We start from the raw sequence: 22,376 nt of genomic DNA on the forward strand, positions 1-22,376 counted from the left end.
CTGTGTTCACACGCGGAGCAGCCAGGCTGTGTACTGTACATTTAGATGAAATGTTTTTCCGCACAGAGTGTGTTTTTTTTTCTTTTGCTCAGACCCTGTGTAATCCCTTGCTGTTTGTTCTGTGTGTTCAATTTGTATTTCACACTACTCTTTGTGTGCTTTCCTTTGCAGGTTTTTGTATTGTTAACAGCTATGGTGCTACCCTTCTCTAGATATGTACACAAAGCAAAGAAAGGGGAGAAAAAGCTACAGCTATTCTGGGTGCACTCTTGGGTTTATCACTTGGTCCGATCAATTAATTTGAAAGAAATACTTTAAAAAAAAAAATAACCTTTATTTGTACTATTATTTAAAAAAGAGGAGATCTAAATGACCTTTCCTCTCCATAAAACGAGAGAGATAAAGAGTGATGCTTTAAAGTAAGAATGGTGCTATTAAAAAAGAAAGATTCATGTGTCATGTACCCCTTTGGATGACAATAAGGGGTACATGACACATGAACACAAGCATATGAATTAAGGCACTAAAAAGTCAGTCTTAAAATCTTTCTTTTTTAATAGCACCATTCTTACTTTAAAGCACCACTCTTTCTTTCTCTCTCTCGTTTTATGGAGAGTTTAGGTCATTTGTATCTTTCCTTCTTTTTTAAATAATAGTACAAATAAAAGTTATTTAAAAAAAAAAAGTATCTCTTTCAAATTAATTGATCGGACCACGTGATAAACCCAAGAGTGCACCCAGAATATCTCTAGCTTTTTCTCCCCTTTCTTTGCTATGTGTACTGTACATACAAGTTCCTGTGGCTTGTGCGAGCTGGTGGGATGTGTTTTTTAGTTTAGCTTATTTTATTATTTTTTTAAATAAAAGAATATTTATTTCAAAATCGTGTAACCCCGATGGTTTCTGATGATTTGCCGTGCGCCTTTACTGTGTAACGGAGTCTAATCAGATTATTTTATTTTCAGCTGATGAAATGAGAAGAAAGCTTCATTCCATGACCATAACCAGCACCCCCATATTCACTTTGCTTATCCAGGTGAGTGTGTGTGCGGGGCACTAGTGCACATTGTAGGGGTCCCTCTCACTTTACCTATCCTGGTTAGTGTGTGCGGGGCACTAGTGCACATTGTAGGGGTCCCTCTCACTTTGCTTATCCAGGTGAGTGTGTGTGCGGGGCACTAGTGCACATTGTAGGGGTCCCTCTCACTTTACCTATCCTGGTTAGTGTGTGCGGGGCACTAGTGCACATTGTAGGGGTCCCTCTCACTTTGCTTATCCAGGTGAGTGTGTGCGGGGCACTAGTGCACATTGTTGGGGGCCCCTCTCACTTTACCTATCCTGGTGAGTGTGTGCGGGGCACTAGTGCACATTGTTGGGGGCCCCTCTCACTTTACCTATCCTGGTTAGTGTGTGCGGGGCACTAGTGCATATTGTAGGGGGCCCCTCTCACTTTGATTATCCAGGTGAGTGTGTGCGAGGCACTAGTGCACATTGTAGGGGTCCCTCTCGCTGTACTTATCCAGGTGAGTGTGTCCGGGGCACTAATGCGCATTGTAGGGGCCCCTATAGCGGTTGGGTGGTGCCCTTCTAGTGTTACCACCTAGATGAGAGCATCTAATAACCCTGTTCCGTGGGCATCACAGAGGGATGTGGTAGGGAAAATAAAGTGTAAGCTCCACTGGGGCAGGGTCTGATATGAACTGCCAAATATTCTCTGCGGTATATGTGTGCGCTACATAAATAACTGATGAGGATCATATAGTTGTCACCGTTTGATTATTGTGCATTAGAAGGTTAATACATAAACAGCGTCCCTGGGCCACCAGGTGCCTTGACCCCAAGCCAGAGGACAAACCTTCTGCATGACAGGGCGGGCCTCCTCCAGGGGGATCCCAAGGTGGGAGGCCGCCCATTGGAGCTTTCAGATGTCTGCCTGGAAAACACAATTGACACATGGGTTTGGGATGTTGTCTCCAGGGGCTTCTCCCTAACCTTCTGGCATCGTCCACCAAGCTCGTTCTTTTCTACAAGTTCTCCAAAGGACTTAGAAAAGTTCAGGGCTCTGGAGCAAACCATCCAGAAGCTCCTACAATCTGGAGTCATAGCACCGGTCTCTTCGTCTCAACAAGGCTCGAGATTCTACGCCAGCCTCTTTCTAGTCTGGAAACCCAATGGGTCATACCGTCCCGTTCTCAACTTAAAAAGACTCAAAAAGTTTGAGTCCTGAAGTTACAAATGGAAACATTGCGGTCCATAGTCTTGGCCTTACAACCAGGAGACTACATGGCATCCCTGGACATCCAGGATGCATATCTGCAAATCCGTCAGATTCAGGCACCCCCGGGTGTTTACGAAGGTCATGGCAATGATGGGCAGCCCACTTTGCAACCAGGGAGTCCAGATACTTCCATTCCTAGAGGACCTGTTGATTCTGGCACAATCTGCAGAAATTCTTAAGGACCATCTGAGCATAGTGGTGACTGCTAGAATGCCACCGCTTGATCATCAATTGGCCCAAGTTGTCCATGATTCCCGCACAGTCTCTCCTCCATCTGGGAGCCCAATTGGACGGGACAGACATTGCAGTCCCTCGCATCTGACATCTCCTCTCCCTCAGACGGGTGTCCATTCATGTCTGCATGAGAGTCCTAGTTCGATGGTATCGACCTTCGACGTGGCGCAATACGCCAAATTCCACTCACGTCTGCTACAACTGGAGATTCTCACCAAGTGGTCAGGATCCTACACCAACACCCGGTATCAGGTGATAGCTGGTGGCTGCTAGACCAGAACTTCACAGTCAAAAAAGATTGGTGGAGAGCAACAGGCGCTGTGCTGGGACTTGCTTGGATATGAATTCCAAAAGTGGGTGGGATGGCCGCATACAATCCTAGGCAGACCTTATTCCCTATGTTTCCTCACTTACTTTAGAATTCAGTCATGCATTCCCATTGTGGTTTCTTTGCTTATTCAGGTATGGTAGCTGTCTGTAGTCCTATCTCCAGGACATACACTTACTTTTTTCTCTCTCGGGTGCCTGAAAAGTCTTCATGTCCCTCTGTTGTGTTTCAGCTGTTTCAGATCGATGCACAGGGCTGCCTGCAGATGATCCGCCTAAGGAAAGGGAGAGAGTCGGAGACTGTTAAAAGCATCAAAAGTTGCGCAATGAGAACGGAGCGCAGGACGGCGAACTCTGTAAGTGAATTTCTCTTCCCAGCAGCTCCTCTGTTCTTCTGCGTCACCAAAGCTGTGTAACCGGCCTGGGCCGTGATTCTACCCTCTGAGCCATAGAGAGGAGAGGGCACCTGCATACTGCCTATATCAGCTTGATGCCAACTGCAGACTGGCTATGTCCTATATCAGGTGTGTGGGGCATATCGCCGATATCGCCTCTGCCGCTCTTATCCTCGTTTCCTAGACACTGTGGCATTGCAGGCAGCAACACCCCACATGCCCAGTGCATTCCATGCCAACAGGAGAGTGAAGGTGGCATGGGTATCAGAGGGAGCAAGCCCTCAGGGAAGAGGAGGGCTGGACTAGTGATGTCAATATGGCCACCGGTCTGTTCTCCATGTGGCATCCAGGGCGATGCATTGCGCATGCTGGGGCTGTGTCCTGACGGTGTGCGGGGTCTGTTGTGTATCCTGGGGCGTTCTCTGCTTCCGGTGTTCTGGGTCTGTTGCGCATCCTGGGGCGGTCTCTGCTGCTGGTGTGCGGGGTCTGTTGCTTATCCTCAGGCAGTCCCTGCTGCCGGTGTGTGGGGGTCTGTTGCGTATCTTCGGGCTGTACCTGCTGCCAGTGTGCGGGGGTCTGTTACGTATCCTCAGGCGGTCCCTGCTGCCGGTGTGCGGGGGTCTGTTGCGTATCCTCAGGCGGTCCCTGCTGCCGGTGTGCGGGGGTCTGTTGCGTATCCTGGGGCAGTCTCTGCTGCCGGTGTTCTGGGTCTGTTGCATATCCTCAGGTGGTCCCTGCTGCCGGTGTGCGGGGGTCTGTTTTGTATACTGGGGTGGTCTCTGCTGCCGATGTTCTGGGTCTGTTGTGTATCCTCAGGCGGTCCCTGCTGCCGGTGTGCGGGGGTCTGTTGTGTATACTGGGGTGGTCTCTGCTGCCGATGTTCTGGGTCTGTTGCTTATCCTCAGGCAGTCCCTGCTGCCGGTGTGTGGGGGTCTGTTGCGTATCCTCGGGCCGTCTCTGCTGCCGGTGTTCTTGGTCTGTTGTGTATCCTGGGGCATTCTCTGCTTCCGGTGTTCTAGGTCTGTTGCGCATCCTGGGGCGGTCTCTGCTGCTGGTGTGCGGGGTCTGTTGCTTATCCTCAGGCAGTCCCTGCTGCCGGTGTGTGGGGGTCTGTTGCGTATCCTCGGGCTGTCCCTGCTGCTGGTGTGCGGGGGTCTGTTGCTTATCCTCAGGCAGTTCCTGCTGCCGGTGTGTGGGGGTCTGTTGCGTATCCTCGGACTGTCCCTGCTGCCAGTGTGCGGGGGTCTGTTGCGTATCCTCGGGCTGTCCCTGCTGCCAGTGTGCGGGGGTCTGTTGCGTATCCTGGGGCAGTCTCTGCTGCCGGTGTTCTGGGTCTGTTGCGTATCCTGGGGCAGTCTCTGCTGCCGGTGTTCTGGGTCTGTTGCATATCCTCAGGCGGTCCCTGCTGTCGGTGTGCGGGGGTCTGTTTTGTATACTGGGGCGGTCTCTGCTGCCGATGTTCTGGGTCTGTTGTGTATCCTGGGGCGTTCTCTGCTGCCGGTGTGCTGGGTCTGGTCTGGTACACATGCCAGGCCTATTTTGCAGCACAATTCTACATTTTACCCTGATCTGTTTTATTCTCAGCCGCCTCAGTCGCTTTTATTAAATGTTTCCCTCTGCTTATTTCCAGGGTCTGCTGTCACCAAGAAGCATCTTAGGTACAGTATGTGCTGGTTATACAGGATACAAAGTACAGTTATGTGCGCTACGTTCTGCTGTCACATTCTACAAGTGTTATACATATATATTACTCTGGAGTTATATGATTACTTGTATGATAAAGATCAATATCTCCTGTACTGCAGGGTATGCCGGGTGTATGATATCTGTATCTCCTGTACTGCAGGGTGTACCGGGTATATGATATCTTTATGTCCTGTACTGCAGGGTATACCGGGTATATGATATCTGTATCCCCTGTACTGCAGGGTGTGCCGGGTGTATGATATCTGGGAATTTTAGAACGCCACCTTGATGGGAATAGGACTTGATCCCAGGCCTCTGTAGTGAGGGTATCCTAATCTCCCTGCAGCGCACAGTGAGGGACGTTATCCTGCAGAGGCTTCTACTTTTATACAGTGTTTTGTATTTCGTAGTTCTGTGTAATGTCGTTGTGTACCTGCCAATGGAAACATTGTGGCACTATAGAAGTAAACCTGATCTATATTTACTGTACGTATCTATTTTATTCTAGTGCGTTATTTTGACAAACAAGATCCAAAGGTAGGTCGTGGCGGCAAACCGAAACCCCAAGGAAAGCCATGTGCTTCTCAGGCAAGCAATGGTGTCCCTGCCGTAGGAGGTCCGGCCCCTGCCGTAGGAGGTCCGGCCCCTGCCGTAGGAGGTCCGGCCCCTGCCGTAGGAGGTCCGGCCCCTGCCGTAGGAGGTCCGGCCCCTGCCGTAGGAGGTCCGGCCCCTGCCGTAAGAGCACATACTCCCACACAGAAGCCAAAAACAGTCTACGAGTTATTGATGGAAAAGCGAATGCAGCAGGCAAGAGCCAGACGAGCGGCCAACCAACGTGCAGTTGTCCTGTCTCCAAACATCCTGGTTCCACCACAGTTTTTGATTCAGCAGCAACTGAGCCCAGCAAGACCAGCACAACCCATAGTGATCAATGCGGCTCCACTCAATGCGCAGAAGGGCGTCTGGCCGGCCATGCCCTTCATATCCATGCCCGCAGCGCAGGTTATGCCACCAAATAACACAGCTGTCGGACAGATGTCGCCAGCAAAGAGTGCTGCGACCGATCCAGGGAACGCATTATTGGTTTCTTCTACTAATGAAGCCCCGGAGACAGTAAATAGTAAAATGACCGGTGGTTCTCCATCCCAGGCTGTCGCAGATTCACAGCAATCGTCCGTACGGATTGTTCACACTCCCATGAGTCCTGCAGCCACCAGCAGCCCACTTCCTGTGACGTGGCTGGTGACTCCTCAAGGGTTTGTTCCAATTCCGTCTCATGCATTAATGTTTCCAAGTCCAACCCAGCTGCCCATAGATCAGGTGAAACCCAAACTCTCCACATCGCCGGAAGCCAGAGCTGCAGGAACCTCCACAAGCGATTCCTCCATTTGTAGGGTCTCGGAAGTGCCAGTAGATGTGACTATTAGTAACCATGAAGGTTTGCCTGCTTTTAGCGGCTCCATATCACAGGAAGGTACGGCAATACCTCCTGCCGATGTTCTTCCTGTTCCACCAGCTAGACCTCCTCTGCCGGTCTTGGCTCCTGCACCGGTTGGAACCAGCAGCTCAAGTCAATCCACACTGACGCCCAAAAAATATCCTGTTGTTAAGATTGCAAAACTCTTGCCCTCCGACCTCGATAAAGTTAGCGCAGTGACTGTTGCAAAGAATGGAGACCCCAATCCAGTCCAGACCCCTACAGCTGGCGCTGAGAAGAACATAGTAGATGTGAGCCTCATCTCCTTGGAAGAGGAAGCCAGTGTGAGAGAGTGGCTCCAGGGGAAGAGAGGGGTAGAGATGTCCTCTGTGAGGGGCGGAATGGCCTATTTGCCACCTTCTGTTTGCACTCTGAAAACACTCTCTAGGATTCTATTACAAAAGGACGTGTTGGAGGAGCGCGCTTTTACCCTGCTCCCTTGTGCTGAGGATGTAGAGACCATGACCTCCCAGAGAAAGCAGGAGGTCCTCAATGACCTGGTGGAAGAGAGACTGAAGGATAACCCAGCGTACCATGCTCTCAAGCAGCGGTTCCTCTCCGCATTCACCTTCCCAGGGCTCTTAGCCAGCTTCACACCACCGATCAGTAAATCAGCAAAGATGAAGGAGGAGGAAGAGAGCGATGAAGACAGCGATGGGTCTGTGTACAGAGACGAGGACGGCCCCAGGAGAACCAATAGTGTGTCAGAAGATGTCCCTTCCGGAGAAGCAGGGGTCAGGCTATCAGAACAGGTGAGATGCTTGGTGTAACGCTGAACAAATGTGGAGTAAAAGTCATGTTATTTACAGTGTATGCTCAAAACTTAGAGGGATATCCAAATGCTTGCGATCATTGATGGCGGGGGGTTGTATCACTGGGGGGGCTATTCAGTTAGCCTGCATCTCCTGTATATGACAGGCCCTGCCCACTGCGTCTCCTGCATATGACAGGTCCCACCCACTGCATCTGTAGCAGGGGTCCCCCCCACTGCATACTGCATCTCCTGCATATAACAGGTCCCACCCACTGCATACTGCGTCTTCTGTGTAGGACAGGTCCTGCGTACTGCGTCTCCTGTGTGGAACGGGCCCCACCCACTGCATACTGGGTCTCCTGTGTAGGACAGGTCCCGCCCACTGTGTACTGCCTCTCCTGTGTAGGACAGGTCCTGCATACTGCGTCTCCTGTGTAAGGCAGGTCCCGCACACTGCGCACTGCGTCTCCTGTGTAAGACAGGTCCCACAGGTGCATACTGATTTTTTCACAATTTTTACAATAAAACCTGAATCTCTAAAATACATATAGATGCTGGCTGGAAACCGAGGCACTCTTAAAATAAATTCTTCAGTGAAGAACTGGTGTCCGACATTTCGGGGTTCACAGACCCCTTTTTCAAGGAACACGTCGGACACCAGTTCTTCACTAAAGAATTTATTTGAAGACCACCGAGTGCCTCTGTTTGTTTCCAGCCAGCATCTATTTAACAGCCCCAGAAGGGCACCGGAGGCAGTTGTCTACAGTAGGAGAGAGTCCCGTTCGCGGTGGGGGGGGGGGGGGGGGGGTTGGGTGGGGGGCGGTTGGGAGGGGTGGTGGCCGCTCACCTACACTAGTTAGTAATGGTGGGCGTGTGCTGTAGCCCTGGTGGGGTGCAGTGTGTTTTCAAAGGGTTTGGGGATGTGTGTAACGCTGCTCTTTTCCCTGGGGGGTGGGTTTGTGTATAACGCGTTTTGTCCTAAGGCAGAAACTATGTGTGTATAACACTGTCCATCACTCTTGTAACCCCGTCCAGCGTTATACACACAGGGGATGAGTGACAGATCTGGCTAAATATCTGATATAATAAAAAATGATATTTATAGAAGTTGAGTTGTTGCTGGTAGCCCAGGGATTGGGCACCTGGCATAATCTGGGTAAATATGGTCTTTACCTGCGCTATACTATTCTTCATGTCGGCGATTTGCTGCTATGTATTGTACAATCCTCGGGATAACTATTCTAGACTGAGCTGAGGGTGGAACCTCTGTAACTGCCCTCTTCTGTCTCACAGGAGGGGGCTCCATGCCAGTCGGTGGCTGATGATGATGTCAAGGAGACAGATCTCTCCACGAGGAGAATCACACGGAAATCTGCGCGGTGTCTTAGAGTAACGTGAAGTACCGGTAAGTGAAACTCCCCGTATGTATTGTCCTCCTATGCCTTTATGGTGTATCATTTACAATTTTACAGCTTGTTTCCCATAAAAAGACGCTAAAGGGGGAAATCGGCTGGGCGTGTGCTTACGGTGCACTACCTCATTACATCCTTGAGGAATGTGCTGGAATCTACGGTTCCCAGGAAGTTTCCGCTCCCTGGGGCTCAGCACGAAGGGTTCCAGCAGCTGATCGGGACCTCTGTCCTCATTGAATCATTCCCTATATAATGATTTTCTTATCTAATAGAAGATTCCGTTAGGTGTTCTCTGTAACCTTGTAGCTTAGTAATTTTAGGTTGAAAGACCTTTTTACATGACCGCTTTGATTCCACTAAATTATTATTGGTTGAACCCCGTGATGGTTTTTGTCCAACCTTAACCCCTTCCTGACAGAGCCAGTTTTTGCGTTCCTGACAGAGCCCTTTTTTCCAAATCTGACATGTCTCACTTAAGTGGGGATAACTTTTTTTTGCTTTTACTTATCCCAGTGATTTTGAGATTGTTTTTTCGTGACACATTGTACTTCAAATTAGTGGTAAATTTGGGTCGATACAGTCTGTGTTTTTTTGTGAAAAATACCAAAATATCGTGAAAAAATGGAAAATTTAGCGATTTGCAAAATGTTAAATTTTCTGCTTGTGAGACAAATAATCTTACCACTCAAAATAGTGAATAACTAACATAGACCATATGTCTACTTTATGTTGACATCATTATTTCAACTTCCTTTTAATTTTTTGGGACACTAGGAGGCTTACAATATGAATAGCAAATTCTCAAATTTTCAAGAAAATTTCAAACACTGATTTTTTTAGGGACCAGTTCAGTTCTGATTTGACTTGTATGTGAGACACCCCCATAAATGATGCCATTTCAAAAACTGCACCCCTCACAGTATTCAAAACAGCATTTTGGAAGTTTGTTAACCCTTTAGGTGTTTCACAGGAATTAAAACAAAGTGTAGGTGAAATTTCAAAATTTCTTTTTTTTTGCAGATTTGCAATTTTAATACATTTTTCTAAGGAACACAGTACATTTTACTAGAGAAATGTGACTAAAAATTGATTCCCCCAATTCTTTTGTTTTCATAAATATCCTATATGTGGCCCTAGTGTGCACGGTGACCAAACCACAGGCTTCATAATAGAAGGAGCACCTACTTGATTTTGGAGCCTCCTTTTTATGAGATTATTTTTTAGGCACCATGTAGGTTTCAAGGCACCATAAGATGCTAAAAGTTAGGAACCCCCCCACAAGTGACCCCATTTTGCAAACTACACCCCTCAGGGAATTCATCTAGGGGTATAGTGTACATTTCAAACCCCCAGGGGTTTCACCAATTGTGGTACAACTGGGCAGTGAAAATGAAAAATTATTTTTTTTACACAAAAATGCAGTTCTGGCTCCAAATTTGTCATTTTCAGAAGGTATGAAGGAGACAAAGCACCCCAAAATCTGTGCCCCAATTTCTCCCGAGTACGGCAATGCCTCACATGTGACCAAAAAATACCAGTTGGGTGCATGGCAGGACTCAGAAGGGAAGGAGTGATTTTTGGATTTTGCAGCTCAGATTCTGGTGGAATTTTGGTGGGTGCTATGTCGCATTAGCAAGACCCCCCAAGCACCAATACAGTGGAACCCCCCACAAGTCACCCCATTTTGCAAACTACACCCCTCAGGGAATTCATCTAGGGGTATAGTGTACATTTCAAACCCCCAGGGGTTTCACCAATTTTGATACAAGTGGGCAGTGAAAATGAAAAATTACATTTTTTTACACAAAAATGCAGTTCTGGCTCAAAATTTTTCATTTTCAGAAGGTATGAAGGAGAAAAAGCACCCCAAAATCTGTGCCCCAATTTCTCCCGAGTACGGCAATGCCTCACATGTGACCAAAAAATACCAGTTGGGTGCATGGCAGGACTCAGAAGGGAAGGAGTGATTTTTAGATTTTGCAGCGCAGATTCTGGTGGAATGAATGGTGGGTGCTATGTTGCACCAATACAGTGGAACCCCCCCACAAGTCACCCCATTTTGCAAAGTACACCCCTCAGGGAATTCATCTAGGGGTATAGTGTACATTTCAAACCCCCAGGGGTTTCACCAATTTTGATACAAGTGGGCAGTGAAAATGAAAAATTACATTTTTTTACACAAAAATGCAGTTCTGGCTCAAAATTTTTCATTTTCAGAAGGTATGAAGGAGAAAAAGCACCCCAAAATATGTGCCCCAATTTCTCCCGAGTACGGAAATGCCTCACATGTGACCAAAAAATACCAGTTGGGTGCATGGCAGGACTCAGAACGGAAGGAGTGATTTTTGGATTTTGCGGCTCAGATTCTGGTGGAATTTTGGTGGGTGCTATGTCGCATTAGCAAGACCCCCCAAGCACCAATACAGTGGAACCCCCCCACAAGTCACCCCATTTTGAAAACTACACCCCTCAGGGAATTCATCTAGGGGTATAGTGTACATTTCAAACCCCCAGGGGTTTCACCAATTTTGATACAAGTGGGCAGTGAAAATGAAAAATTACATTTTTTACACAAAAATGCAGTTCTGGCTCAAAATTTTTCATTTTCAGAAGGTATGAAGGAGAAAAAGCACCCCAAAATATGTGCCCCAATTTCTCCCGAGTACGGAAATGCCTCACATGTGACCAAAAAATACCAGTTGGGTGCATGGCAGGACTCAGAACGGAAGGAGTGATTTTTGGATTTTGCGGCTCAGATTCTGGTGGAATTTTGGTGGGTGCTATGTCGCATTAGCAAGACCCCCCAAGCACCAATACAGTGGAACCCCCCCACAAGTCACCCCATTTTGAAAACTACACCCCTCAGGGAATTCATCTAGGGGTATAGTGTACATTTCAAACCCCCAGGGGTTTCACCAATTTTGATACAAGTGGGCAGTGAAAATGAAAAATTACATTTTTTACACAAAAATGCAGTTCTGGCTCGAAATTTTTCATTTTCAGAAGGTATGAAGGAGAAAAAGCACCCCAAAATCTGTGCCCCAATTTCTCCCGAGTACGGCAATGCCTCACATGTGACCAAAAAATACCAGTTGGGTGCATGGCAGGACTCAGAACGGAAGGAGTGATTTTTGGATTTTGCAGCTCAGATTCTGGTGGAATTTTGGTGGGTGCTATGTCGCATTAGCAAGACCCCCCAAGCACCAATACAGTGGAACCCCCCCACAAGTCACCCCATTTTGAAAACTACACCCCTCAGGGAATTCATCTAGGGGTATAGTGTACATTTCAAACCCCCAGGGGTTTCACCAATTTTGATACAAGTGGGCAGTGAAAATGAAAAATTACATTTTTTTACACAAAAATGCAGTTCTGGCTCAAAATTTTTCATTTTCAGAAGGTATGAAGGAGAAAAAGCACCCCAAAATCTGTGCCCCAATTTCTCCCGAGTACGGCAATGCCTCAAATGTGACCAAAAAATACCAGTTGGGTGCATGGCAGGACTCAGAACGGAAGGAGTGATTTTTGGATTTTGCAGCACAGATTTTGGTGGAATGAATGGTGGGTGCTATGTTGCACCAATACAGTGGAACCCCCCCACAAGTCACCCCATTTTGCAAAGTACACCCCTCAGGGAATTCATCTAGGGGTATAGTGTACATTTCAAACCCCCAGGGGTTTCACCAATTTTGATACAAGTGGGCAGTGAAAATGAAAAATTACATTTTTTGACACAAAAATGCAGTTCTGGCTCAAAATTTTTCATTTTCAGAAGGTATGAAGGAGACAAAGCACCCCAAAATCTGTGCCCCAATTTCTCCCGAGTACGGCAATGCCTCACATGTGACCAAAAAATACCAGTTGGGTGCATGGCAGGACTCAGAAGGGAAGGAGTGATTTTTGGATTTTGCAGCTCAGATTCTGGTGGAATTTTGGTGGGTGCTATGTTGCATTAGCAAGACCCCCCAAGCACCAATACAGTGGAACCCCCCCACAAGTGACCCCATTTTGCAAACTACACCCCTCAGGGAATTCATCTAGGGGTATAGTGTACATTTCAAACCCCCAGGGGTTTCACCAATTTTGATACAAGTGGGCAGTGAAAATGAAAAATTACATTTTTTACACAAAAATGCAGTTCTGGCTCGAAATTTTTCATTTTCAGAAGGTATGAAGGAGAAAAAGCACCCCAAAATCTGTGCCCCAATTTCTCCCGAGTACGGCAATGCCTCACATGTGACCAAAAAATACCAGTTGGGTGCATGGCAGGACTCAGAACGGAAGGAGTGATTTTTGGATTTTGCAGCTCAGATTCTGGTGGAATTTTGGTGGGTGCTATGTCGCATTAGCAAGACCCCCCAAGCACCAATACAGTGGAACCCCCCCACAAGTCACCCCATTTTGAAAACTACACCCCTCAGGGAATTCATCTAGGGGTATAGTGTACATTTCAAACCCCCAGGGGTTTCACCAATTTTGATACAAGTGGGCAGTGAAAATGAAAAATTACATTTTTTTACACAAAAATGCAGTTCTGGCTCAAAATTTTTCATTTTCAGAAGGTATGAAGGAGAAAAAGCACCCCAAAATCTGTGCCCCAATTTCTCCCGAGTACGGCAATGCCTCACATGTGACCAAAAAATACCAGTTGGGTGCATGGCAGGACTCAGAACGGAAGGAGTGATTTTTGGATTTTGCAGCACAGATTTTGGTGGAATGAATGGTGGGTGCTATGTTGCACCAATACAGTGGAACCCCCCCACAAGTCACCCCATTTTGCAAAGTACACCCCTCAGGGAATTCATCTAGGGGTATAGTGTACATTTCAAACCCCCAGGGGTTTCACCAATTTTGATACAAGTGGGCAGTGAAAATGAAAAATTACATTTTTTTACACAAAAATGCAGTTCTGGCTCAAAATTTTTCATTTTCAGAAGGTATGAAGGAGACAAAGCACCCCAAAATCTGTGCCCCAATTTCTCCCGAGTACGGCAATGCCTCACATGTGACCAAAAAATACCAGTTGGGTGCATGGCAGGACTCAGAAGGGAAGGAGTGATTTTTGGATTTTGCAGCTCAGATTCTGGTGGAATTTTGGTGGGTGCTATGTTGCATTAGCAAGACCCCCCAAGCACCAATACAGTGGAACCCCCCCACAAGTGACCCCATTTTGCAAACTACACCCCTCAGGGAATTCATCTAGGGGTATAGTGTACATTTCAAACCCCCAGGGGTTTCACCAATTTTGATACAAGTGGGCAGTGAACATGAAAAATTACATTTTTTACACAAAAATGCAGTTCTGGCTCAAAATTTTTCATTTTCAGAAGGTATGAAGGAGAAAAAGCACCCCAAAATCTGTGCCCCAATTTCTCCCGAGTACGGCAATGCCTCACATGTGACCAAAAAATACCAGTTGGGTGCATGGCAGGACTCAAAAGGGAAGGAGTGATTTTTGGATTTTGCAGCTCAGATTCTGGTGGAATTTTGGTGGGTGCTATGTCGCATTAGCAAGACCCCCCAAGCACCAATACAGTGGAACCCCCCCACAAGTGACCCCATTTTGCAAACTACACCCCTCAGGGAATTCATCTAGGGGTATAGTGTACATTTAAAACCCCCAGGGGTTTCACCAATTTTGATACAAGTGGGCAGTGAAAAAGAAAAATTACATTTTTTACACAAAAATGCAGTTCTGGCTCAAAATTTTTCATTTTCAGAAGGTATGAAGGAGAAAAAGCACCCCAAAATCTGTGCCCCAATTTCTCCCGAGTACGGCAATGCCTCACATGTGACCAAAAAATACCAGTTGGGTGCATGGCAGGACTCAGAAGGGAAGGAGTGATTTTTGGATTTTGCAGCACAGATTCTGGTGGAATGAATGGTGGGTGCTATGTTGCACCAATACAGTGGAACCCCCCCACAAGTCACCCCATTTTGCAAACTACACCCCTCAGGGAATTCATCTAGGGGTATAGTGTACATTTCAAACCCCCAGGGGTTTCACCAATTTTGATACAAGTGGGCAGTGAAAATGAAAAATTACATTTTTTTACACAAAAATGCAGTTCTGGCTCAAAATTTTTCATTTTCAGAAGGAATGAAGGAGACAAAGCACCCCAAAATCTGTGCCCCAATTTCTCCCGAGTACGGCAATGCCTCATGTGTGACCAAAAAGTGGCAGGACTCAGAAGGGAAGGAGTGATATTTGGATTTTGCAGCACAAATTCTGGTGGAATGATGGTGGGTGCTATGTCGCATTAGCAAGACCCCCAAAGCACCAATACAGTGGAACCCCCCCACAAGTGACCCCATTTTGCAAACTACACCCCTCAGGGAATTCATCTAGGGGTATAGTGTACATTTCAAACCCCCAGGGGTTTCACCAATTTTGATAAAACTGGGCAGTGAACATGAAAAATTACATTTTTTTACACAAAAATGCAGTTCTGGCTCAAAATTTTTCATTTTCACAAGGAATGAAGGAGACAAAGCACCCCAAAATCTGTGCCCCAATTTCTCCCGAGTACGGCAATGCCTCACATGTGACCAAAAAATACCAGTTGGGTGCATGGCAGGACTCAGAAGGGAAGGAGTGATTTTTGGATTTTGCGGCTCAGATTCTGGTGGAATGAATGGTGGGTGCTATGTGGCATTAGCAAGACCCCCGAAGCACGGTGAAATTATGAACCTAATATTCCATAGATGTGTGGTATATTTTAAAACACTCCTTTATACATAGGCCGGGTTTGTCGGGGCAAGTGTCACACTGGAAAATAGTTTGCTTTCTTATTCCCTTTTTATAGCAAACTTTGCACCTTTTTTGATTCCTGCCCTTTTTTCCAGTGGAGGGGATTTCATCAGGAAAATGCTGCCCTGGTACAATACGGGGGCCAGTACTAGAAGTACTGGGGCCCTCTGCCTGCTGGTTCCCAAATATTAGGCCCTTTATGACTTCCTCTTGAAAGTGCATAAATGTCCCCCTCTGGCCGGTAGAACGGAATAGCACGTAAGCGTTATACAGTGCCATCTGGATGATATACACGGCCACCTTCTTGTACCAGATTTTTGTTTTCCGCAGGGCACTGTACGGCTTCAGTACCTGATCTGAAAGATCCACTCCGCCCATGTACCTATTGTAATCCAGGATACAATTAGGTTTTGAGGTGTGGGTACTGGTACCTCGTACAGGGACGGAGGTGGTACTGTCTCCGTGAATTGTTGTCAGTATAAGGACATCCCTCTTGTCCTTATATTTGACCAACAACATATTTTCGTTGCATATTCCCCTGCTTTCACCCCTTCTCATTACTTGGGCAATGTGCGTTTTTGGGAGGCCTCTTTGGTTCTTGCGCACAGTACCGCAAGCTGCTGTACCTCTTGAACCAAGGGCCTTAAACAGGGGGATGCTAGTGTAAAAGTTATCCACATAGAGGTGATAACCTTTATCCAGGAAGGGGTGCACTAAATCCCAGACAATTTTCCCACTAACACCTACGAGGGAGGGGGGGCATTCTGGCGGTTCAATTCTAGAATCCTTCCCTTCATAAACCCTAAACCTGTGGGTGTACCCTGAGGTGCTTTCACACAGTTTATACATTTTTATGCCATACCTTGCCCTCTTACTGGGAAGGTACTGGCGGAATTTAACCCTTCCTTTAAAATGTATAAGGGACTCGTCGATACAAATAAATTTTTCAGGGATGTACACCTCTTCAAATTTGGCACTGAAATGATCAATGACCGGCCTGACTTTGAATAGCCGGTCAAAGGTGGGATCATCTCTGGGTGGGCACTGTGCATTATCGGTGTAATGTATAAATTTAAGAATTGTCTCAAATCGAGTCCGGGTCATGGCCATACGGTAAAATGGAGTACTGTACAGAACATTTGTACTCCAATATTGCCTAATTTCTGGCTTTTTTACTATGCCCATATGAAACACCAGACCCCAAAACGTCATCATCTCTACTGCATCTACAGGGGTCCACCTAGCAAATGATGACGTGGGGTTTTGAGCAATAAACTGCTGGGCATATAAATTAGTTTGGTCCACCATTAAATTTACAAAATCATCAGAGAAAAATAATTTGAAAAAGTCAATTTCTCTGAGACCTGTGGAATCAAATTGGATTCCTGGCATGGCCAAAAACTCAGGAACCTGGGGCTCAAAATTGTCTGGTGGTGGGGTCCATACGAGATCAATTGTTGGGGGGGGGGTCTCAGCTGCTCTACGGGGGCGTCTTTGAGGGGGTCCCTCATCATCAGAGGAGGAAGAGGAGCTTAAGGCGAATCCTTCAAATTCCCCGCTTGCCTCACTGGCTGTGTCAGAGTCAGAAGCAAGCAGGGCATATGCCTCCTCCGCTGAATACATTCTTCTGGATGACTGTGATGACATTTGGGAGGACATTTGGGAGGACATTTGGGATGCCATTTTTATTTTTGTGTTACTGGTAGTGAAATGTTTCAACACGTGTATAGTGTAGGGGGGGGGGGGGTACAAACTTTATTTCAACCCGGGGGATATGTAGTGTGTATGTAGTGCAGAAAAAAAAAAAATACTTTATACCAATAAAAAAAAAAAAAAAATGAAGGGGTTAAAAATAAAAAATTGAAGGGGTTAAAAAAAAAAAAAAAAAAAAGGTCCTGCGTCAAAAATTGAGCACAGATGTTGGTCAGTAACGTCTGTCACTGAACAGCGCTCAAAGGCAACAGGAATTTGATAAAAAAAAAAAATAAAATAGATCAACCCTGTGCCGAAAAAGCTGATCAGTGATGTACGTCACTGATCAGCGCACAGTGGCCACAGGACACCCACAAAATCACAGTGTGTGTAAAAAAAAAATTAAAAAAAGACCCCACAGCACTCACAAAAAAAAAAAAGGTGATCAGTGATGCGACACTGATTACCAGTGAGGTGCAGCAGGTGCACAACCTTTGGTGCAACTGACAGGTATATAAAAAAAAAAAACCTCTGCACCCCCAAAAAAGTTGCTGATCACCTCAGATATAGTGATCAGCACAAAAGGCGGGGGCAGCAGACACAAAATTTAGCACTCTCTGTCACTCTCTATCACTCTCTGTCACTATCTCTCTCTATCTCTCACTATCTATCACTATCTATCACTCTATGACACTACAGCAGCAGCACTGACAGGTATATCTATATATAAAAAAAAACCTGCGCCCCCAAAAAGTTGCTGATCAGTTAATTTATACTGATCAGCACAAAAGGAGGGGGCAGCAGTCAGTTATATCAAAAATATATAGCACAATCTGTCACTATCTCTCTCTATCTCTCTCTCTCTATCTCTCTCTATCTCTCTATAACTATCACACTGCAGCAGCACAAAATATAGCACTCTGTCACTAGGCCTCTCTATCTATCTCTCTCTCTATCTCTCTCTATCTATAACTATATCACACTGCAGCAGCACAAAATATAGCACTCTCTGACACTATCTCTCTCTCTATCTCTCTCTATCTCTCTCTATCTCTCTCTCTCTATCTCTCTATCTAGCTATTACACTGCAGCAGCACAATTTCACAGCACAGGAAGGCACAAGTAGCAACAGGATCCAGGAAGCATCCAGCACACTACTAGGCAGATCAAGCAGTGATCAAGCAGCGATGAAGCAGTGATCAGGTAAGTATGGAGCAAGGTTCTGGTCAGTATATGGCGGCAGGTGGCACGGTGACCGCACTGCACGCTATTCCAGACCGGAATGGCGTCTGCAGTGCAGTCACCGTTAGTTTAAACCCCCCTCCATGGCTGTGATTGGTCCGTCGGTCCGACGAACCAATCACGGCCTTTGGGGGCGGGCGGGGTGCGGTGGGGTGACACCAGTGTCACCCTTACACCCCGCGGTGATTGGTGCTGTACTTTACAGCACCAATCACCTCCGATCCCGTGTCACCGGCGAACGTTATTCGCCGGTGACACAGGAAAACGCTGTAATTGGCTGTTCACACTGAACAGCCAATCACAGCGATCGCCGACGGGGGGGCGGCATCGCAGCCCCCCCGGGGCATGCACGGACATGTCTGCTGTCAGGGACAGCAGACATGTTGAAACTGTCACCGCGTCTATAGACGCGGTGACAGTTTAAATCCATGACGTACATTTACGCCATGTGTCGGGAAGTGCTTCCCGACCATGACGTAAATGTACGTCAAATGTCGGGAAGGGGTTAATCTAAATGTATTTGTTGTGTCTGCCGACACCACTTCTTCTGGAAGAGAGTTCCATACGTATACTGCCCTGACCGTAAAAGAGCCTTTCCTTCAGAGGATACGAAATCTTCTCTCCTCCAGCCTGAGCGCACGCCCACGTTTCCTAGTCTCCGACCTCAGCGTAAATATGGTGTCTGGCAGTTTGTTATATTGTCTCCTGATATAGTTGTAAATGTTATGTAGGTCTCCCTGTAAGCATCTCTTCTCCATCGGAAAAACATTCCTAATTCGGCTGATCTGTCCTTTCTCCAACCCTTTTATTAGCATGGTCGCCCTTCTCTGAACTTTTTCAGCTCTATAAATGGCCTTTTTGTAGTGAGGAACCCAAAATTGTCCTCCGTATTCTACATGTGGTCTGACCAATGCTTTGTACAGTGGGAGACATTAGGTACAGTTAATAGTCATTCATTTGCAGATGGTAGTAAGCAAGTAGGAAAATAACGCAGCTCTGTCCTCCATTGGCAATTTACTCACCATCTAAGGATTTTCCCAGTGTATGCAGTCTGTGCGTAGCCCAGGAATTATTTCTACACCGGACGTATTCAGTTCCCTGTCTCCCATTATACTGTACCAGCTGCGGCTAGTAAATAAGGAGGCTGTACTTGTAAATAATAAACCATAGTGAGTGGGAGACATACTGATGTGGACTGTGACAAAGCAGTTTGGAAGTGTAATCCCTCTGGCGCAGTATGGAGACCACGTGTTTTACACATGCGTTGAATAAATGTGAACATCAGTAGTCGGGAAATGTGCTAACTTGGGATTTGTAGTTTAATGGAACAAACTTCCGCTGAGTCTAAAGCTGCCCATACACTAGCCGATTTTGGTCCGATTTCGGCCAGATCAGTCGGATCTGGCCGAAATCGGACCAAAATTGGCTAGTTTTGATGCCCCCTCAGATCCGACGCGCGGTCCCGTGCGCATTGGATCTGCGTCGGGTGGTCGGACCTGCTGCACGTCCGATCACCCGACTTGGGACCTAGTCTGTTGTGGTAGTGGGGCGGCGGGGTGGGCGGCAAGTGCAGGGTCCGGGGCGGCTCTGCAGAAACACTGCGCTGGTCAGTGGCGGCAGTGTTTTGAAAACAATTCAAACGATAGGCCTGCCGCTGATTGGCTGAGGGAGAGAGCGCTCCCAGCCAATCATCAACGAGGTCGCTGATTGGTTAAGAGCGCATCCTCTCAGCGGCCAGCCTATAGTTTGAATTGTTTTCAAAACACTGCCGCCACTGACCGCACGGTCTCCGCAGTGACCATCCAGCCGGACACTGTGGAGACTCCTGCCCGCCCTGGACCCCATCCAGCTCGGACTCCAGACCCCCTGCAGCTCCCCGGGAATTTACATGGGATAAATCGCATGCAATTTATCCCATGTGAAAAATGGCACATCAAGTGCCAAATCGTAGTGAGCTCTCCCGGGGAGCTGCCGGAAGAGCTCAGAGGACATTAGGTCCGACTTGTCTTTCAGACAAGTCGGCCTAATGTATGGGGGCCTTTACAGTGCGCTAACTGATGCTTACAGGGCGGAGTGTATGTCACACACAGAGGCACAAAAGATTAGTGAGGATGTTCTAGAACAGAAAGTCCCGGAGGCCTCATACATCGATAACAAACTGGAAATAACTGAGAAAAAGTATGACCTGAAGTTTTGCACCAACATGACCGATGTCTGCAGAGATGGTTCCTCGCGTCGCGGAGCAGAAATCTATGCAGACATATTGGCACAAATTCAAGCGGATTCACACTTTATAAATAAAGTTATCATCTGTATTGAAACCTGTTTCTCCCAGGCTGGTCTTGAGGTAGGCCACCAATCCATGCACTGGGAAACACACCCATCATGGATACTGGTTCTCAGAATGTCGCACACAATGTACATTACTATAGTACCCACATGCTGAGTGCTGTATATGTTTCAGTATGCCACCTATAGACCAATCCTGAAGTGTAACTGTTGAGAACATACTGTATGTATACAATGAATACTCTCATATTTACCGTGGTATACCCGGTGTTATTCACTATTAATAGCTAGGACCTGCACAGGTAAAAGTCCAGCCCTGATAGGGAATTTGGCACTTAAACACATGACGCACATCTGCTCCAGTTACGTCGTGAACCAATATTAGTTCTATCCCGTCTATAAAGTAATATCTGCTAACCTTTGGCATTTTTTTTTTTTTTGTAATTAAAAAATATTCCCCCTCCAAGCTAAATATAAACCTACACACACACACACACACACACACACACACACACACACACGTCTTATCATGACTCTCCTGCAGATAAGACCAACTCCCGTCTTAGAACATGTTACTTTGAGTGCACTTTTCCTTGGGGGGGGCGGTTTGTGTATATGTGTGTGTGTGTATGTATGTATGTATATATATATATATGTGTGTGTATATATATGTATATATATATATATATATATATATATATATATATATATATATATATATATATATATATATATATAATATATTACAAGTAAAATCAGTCCTTTATTTCATGGTCAGACCATGCTTATATTTTATTTTTTATTATTATATTTAAATGTTCTCCAGTTATGATCCATCTATTTCTTTGTTGCCAATTGATCTGCTTCATCCTTTATTTCACATTATTTCTCTCTTTCTCTAATTTGGGACAATAACTATTAGAGCCTCCCGTGGTCCGCACTGTGTCCTGGAGACTCGCTAACACCAGGCCTTTGTATTATGTTTTGCAGAGATAACCTGCCTGCTGCGGATCTGAGAGATGATCACGTGACTTCTGCGCATTCCGTCGGCCTGCAGGAGCAGGGAGATCGTGTATTATCGCATATCAGATGACACTCCAGTGCTGCTTACATCCCATCTAAGTGGGGCCTGGGTATCAGAGGCCAATGCCGCCCCCCTCGTCAGTGCCGCTCTGCCCCCTGATTTATATCCTGTGTGAAATGGGGCGAGGCAGCATCTTCTAGTCTTGGGACTTAAGGTCTGGGGTGAGGCATCCTAGTCAAGTGCCACGTCCCCTGCCCATTACAGGTATGGTGACACCCATGACAAGCCAGGTGACGACTGACGCCAGCCGGCCTGCTCTGTGTGAAGGTCACCGCAGCCATCATGTTGTCCAAGAACCTATTGTTGGAGATATGACCTAGGCACAACTGGTGCAGGGCACTGTGGGATATAATGGCCAAGGATTGCCGACATTGGCCTTTTCGGCAAAATGATCACCGTTTATTTACAATCCTATGTGACAGCCACCTTGCTGGTTATGTACAACCACCAGGCACATCATGGAAGATGTCCTGTCTGGCGGCGGTGTGCGGGAAGTTCCGTATGCCGGGTGACATTAGGATTTGTTGCTCACCAGAAAACGTTGATGTATTTATAGGTTTCTGGCATGTTGCTGTCACTTAAGCACATTCCTATTGATGTTGTGTTGTCCTCTGAGATGGGTTACAAGTGTGACGCCCCAAAGTGCTTCTACTCATTTTTTTTTTTTTTTGTACCATGAAATCTGTTTGATTAAAAAGAAAAAACTACTACTACTGTGTTACGACATCCTCGTTGGTATCTGTTTTCCTTCCCTT

The 22,376-nt window shown here is 46.6% G+C and overlaps 1 protein-coding gene across 1 annotated transcript in view; it reads left to right on the forward strand.

Moving 5' to 3' along the window:
- The window catches only part of SNAPC4 (small nuclear RNA activating complex polypeptide 4), a 52,869-nt gene extending 30,551 nt beyond the window's left edge, over positions 1–22,318 (forward strand). Inside the window, exons 18-23 of the mRNA XM_083161090.1 lie at positions 966–1,036; positions 3,073–3,195; positions 4,865–4,892; positions 5,429–7,149; positions 8,445–8,556; positions 21,528–22,318. Coding sequence (XP_083017216.1) covers positions 966–1,036; positions 3,073–3,195; positions 4,865–4,892; positions 5,429–7,149; positions 8,445–8,549 — 2,048 coding nt within the window. The 3' untranslated portion in view covers positions 8,550–8,556; positions 21,528–22,318. The remainder of the gene's footprint in view (positions 1–965; positions 1,037–3,072; positions 3,196–4,864; positions 4,893–5,428; positions 7,150–8,444; positions 8,557–21,527) is intronic.
- The last annotated feature ends 58 nt before the right edge of the window (positions 22,319–22,376 follow it).

This window comes from Crinia signifera, chromosome 9 (assembly GCF_055691185.1).
Source record: "Crinia signifera chromosome 9, ASM5569118v1, whole genome shotgun sequence".
In the NCBI taxonomy this organism is placed as follows: domain Eukaryota; kingdom Metazoa; phylum Chordata; class Amphibia; order Anura; family Myobatrachidae; genus Crinia; species Crinia signifera.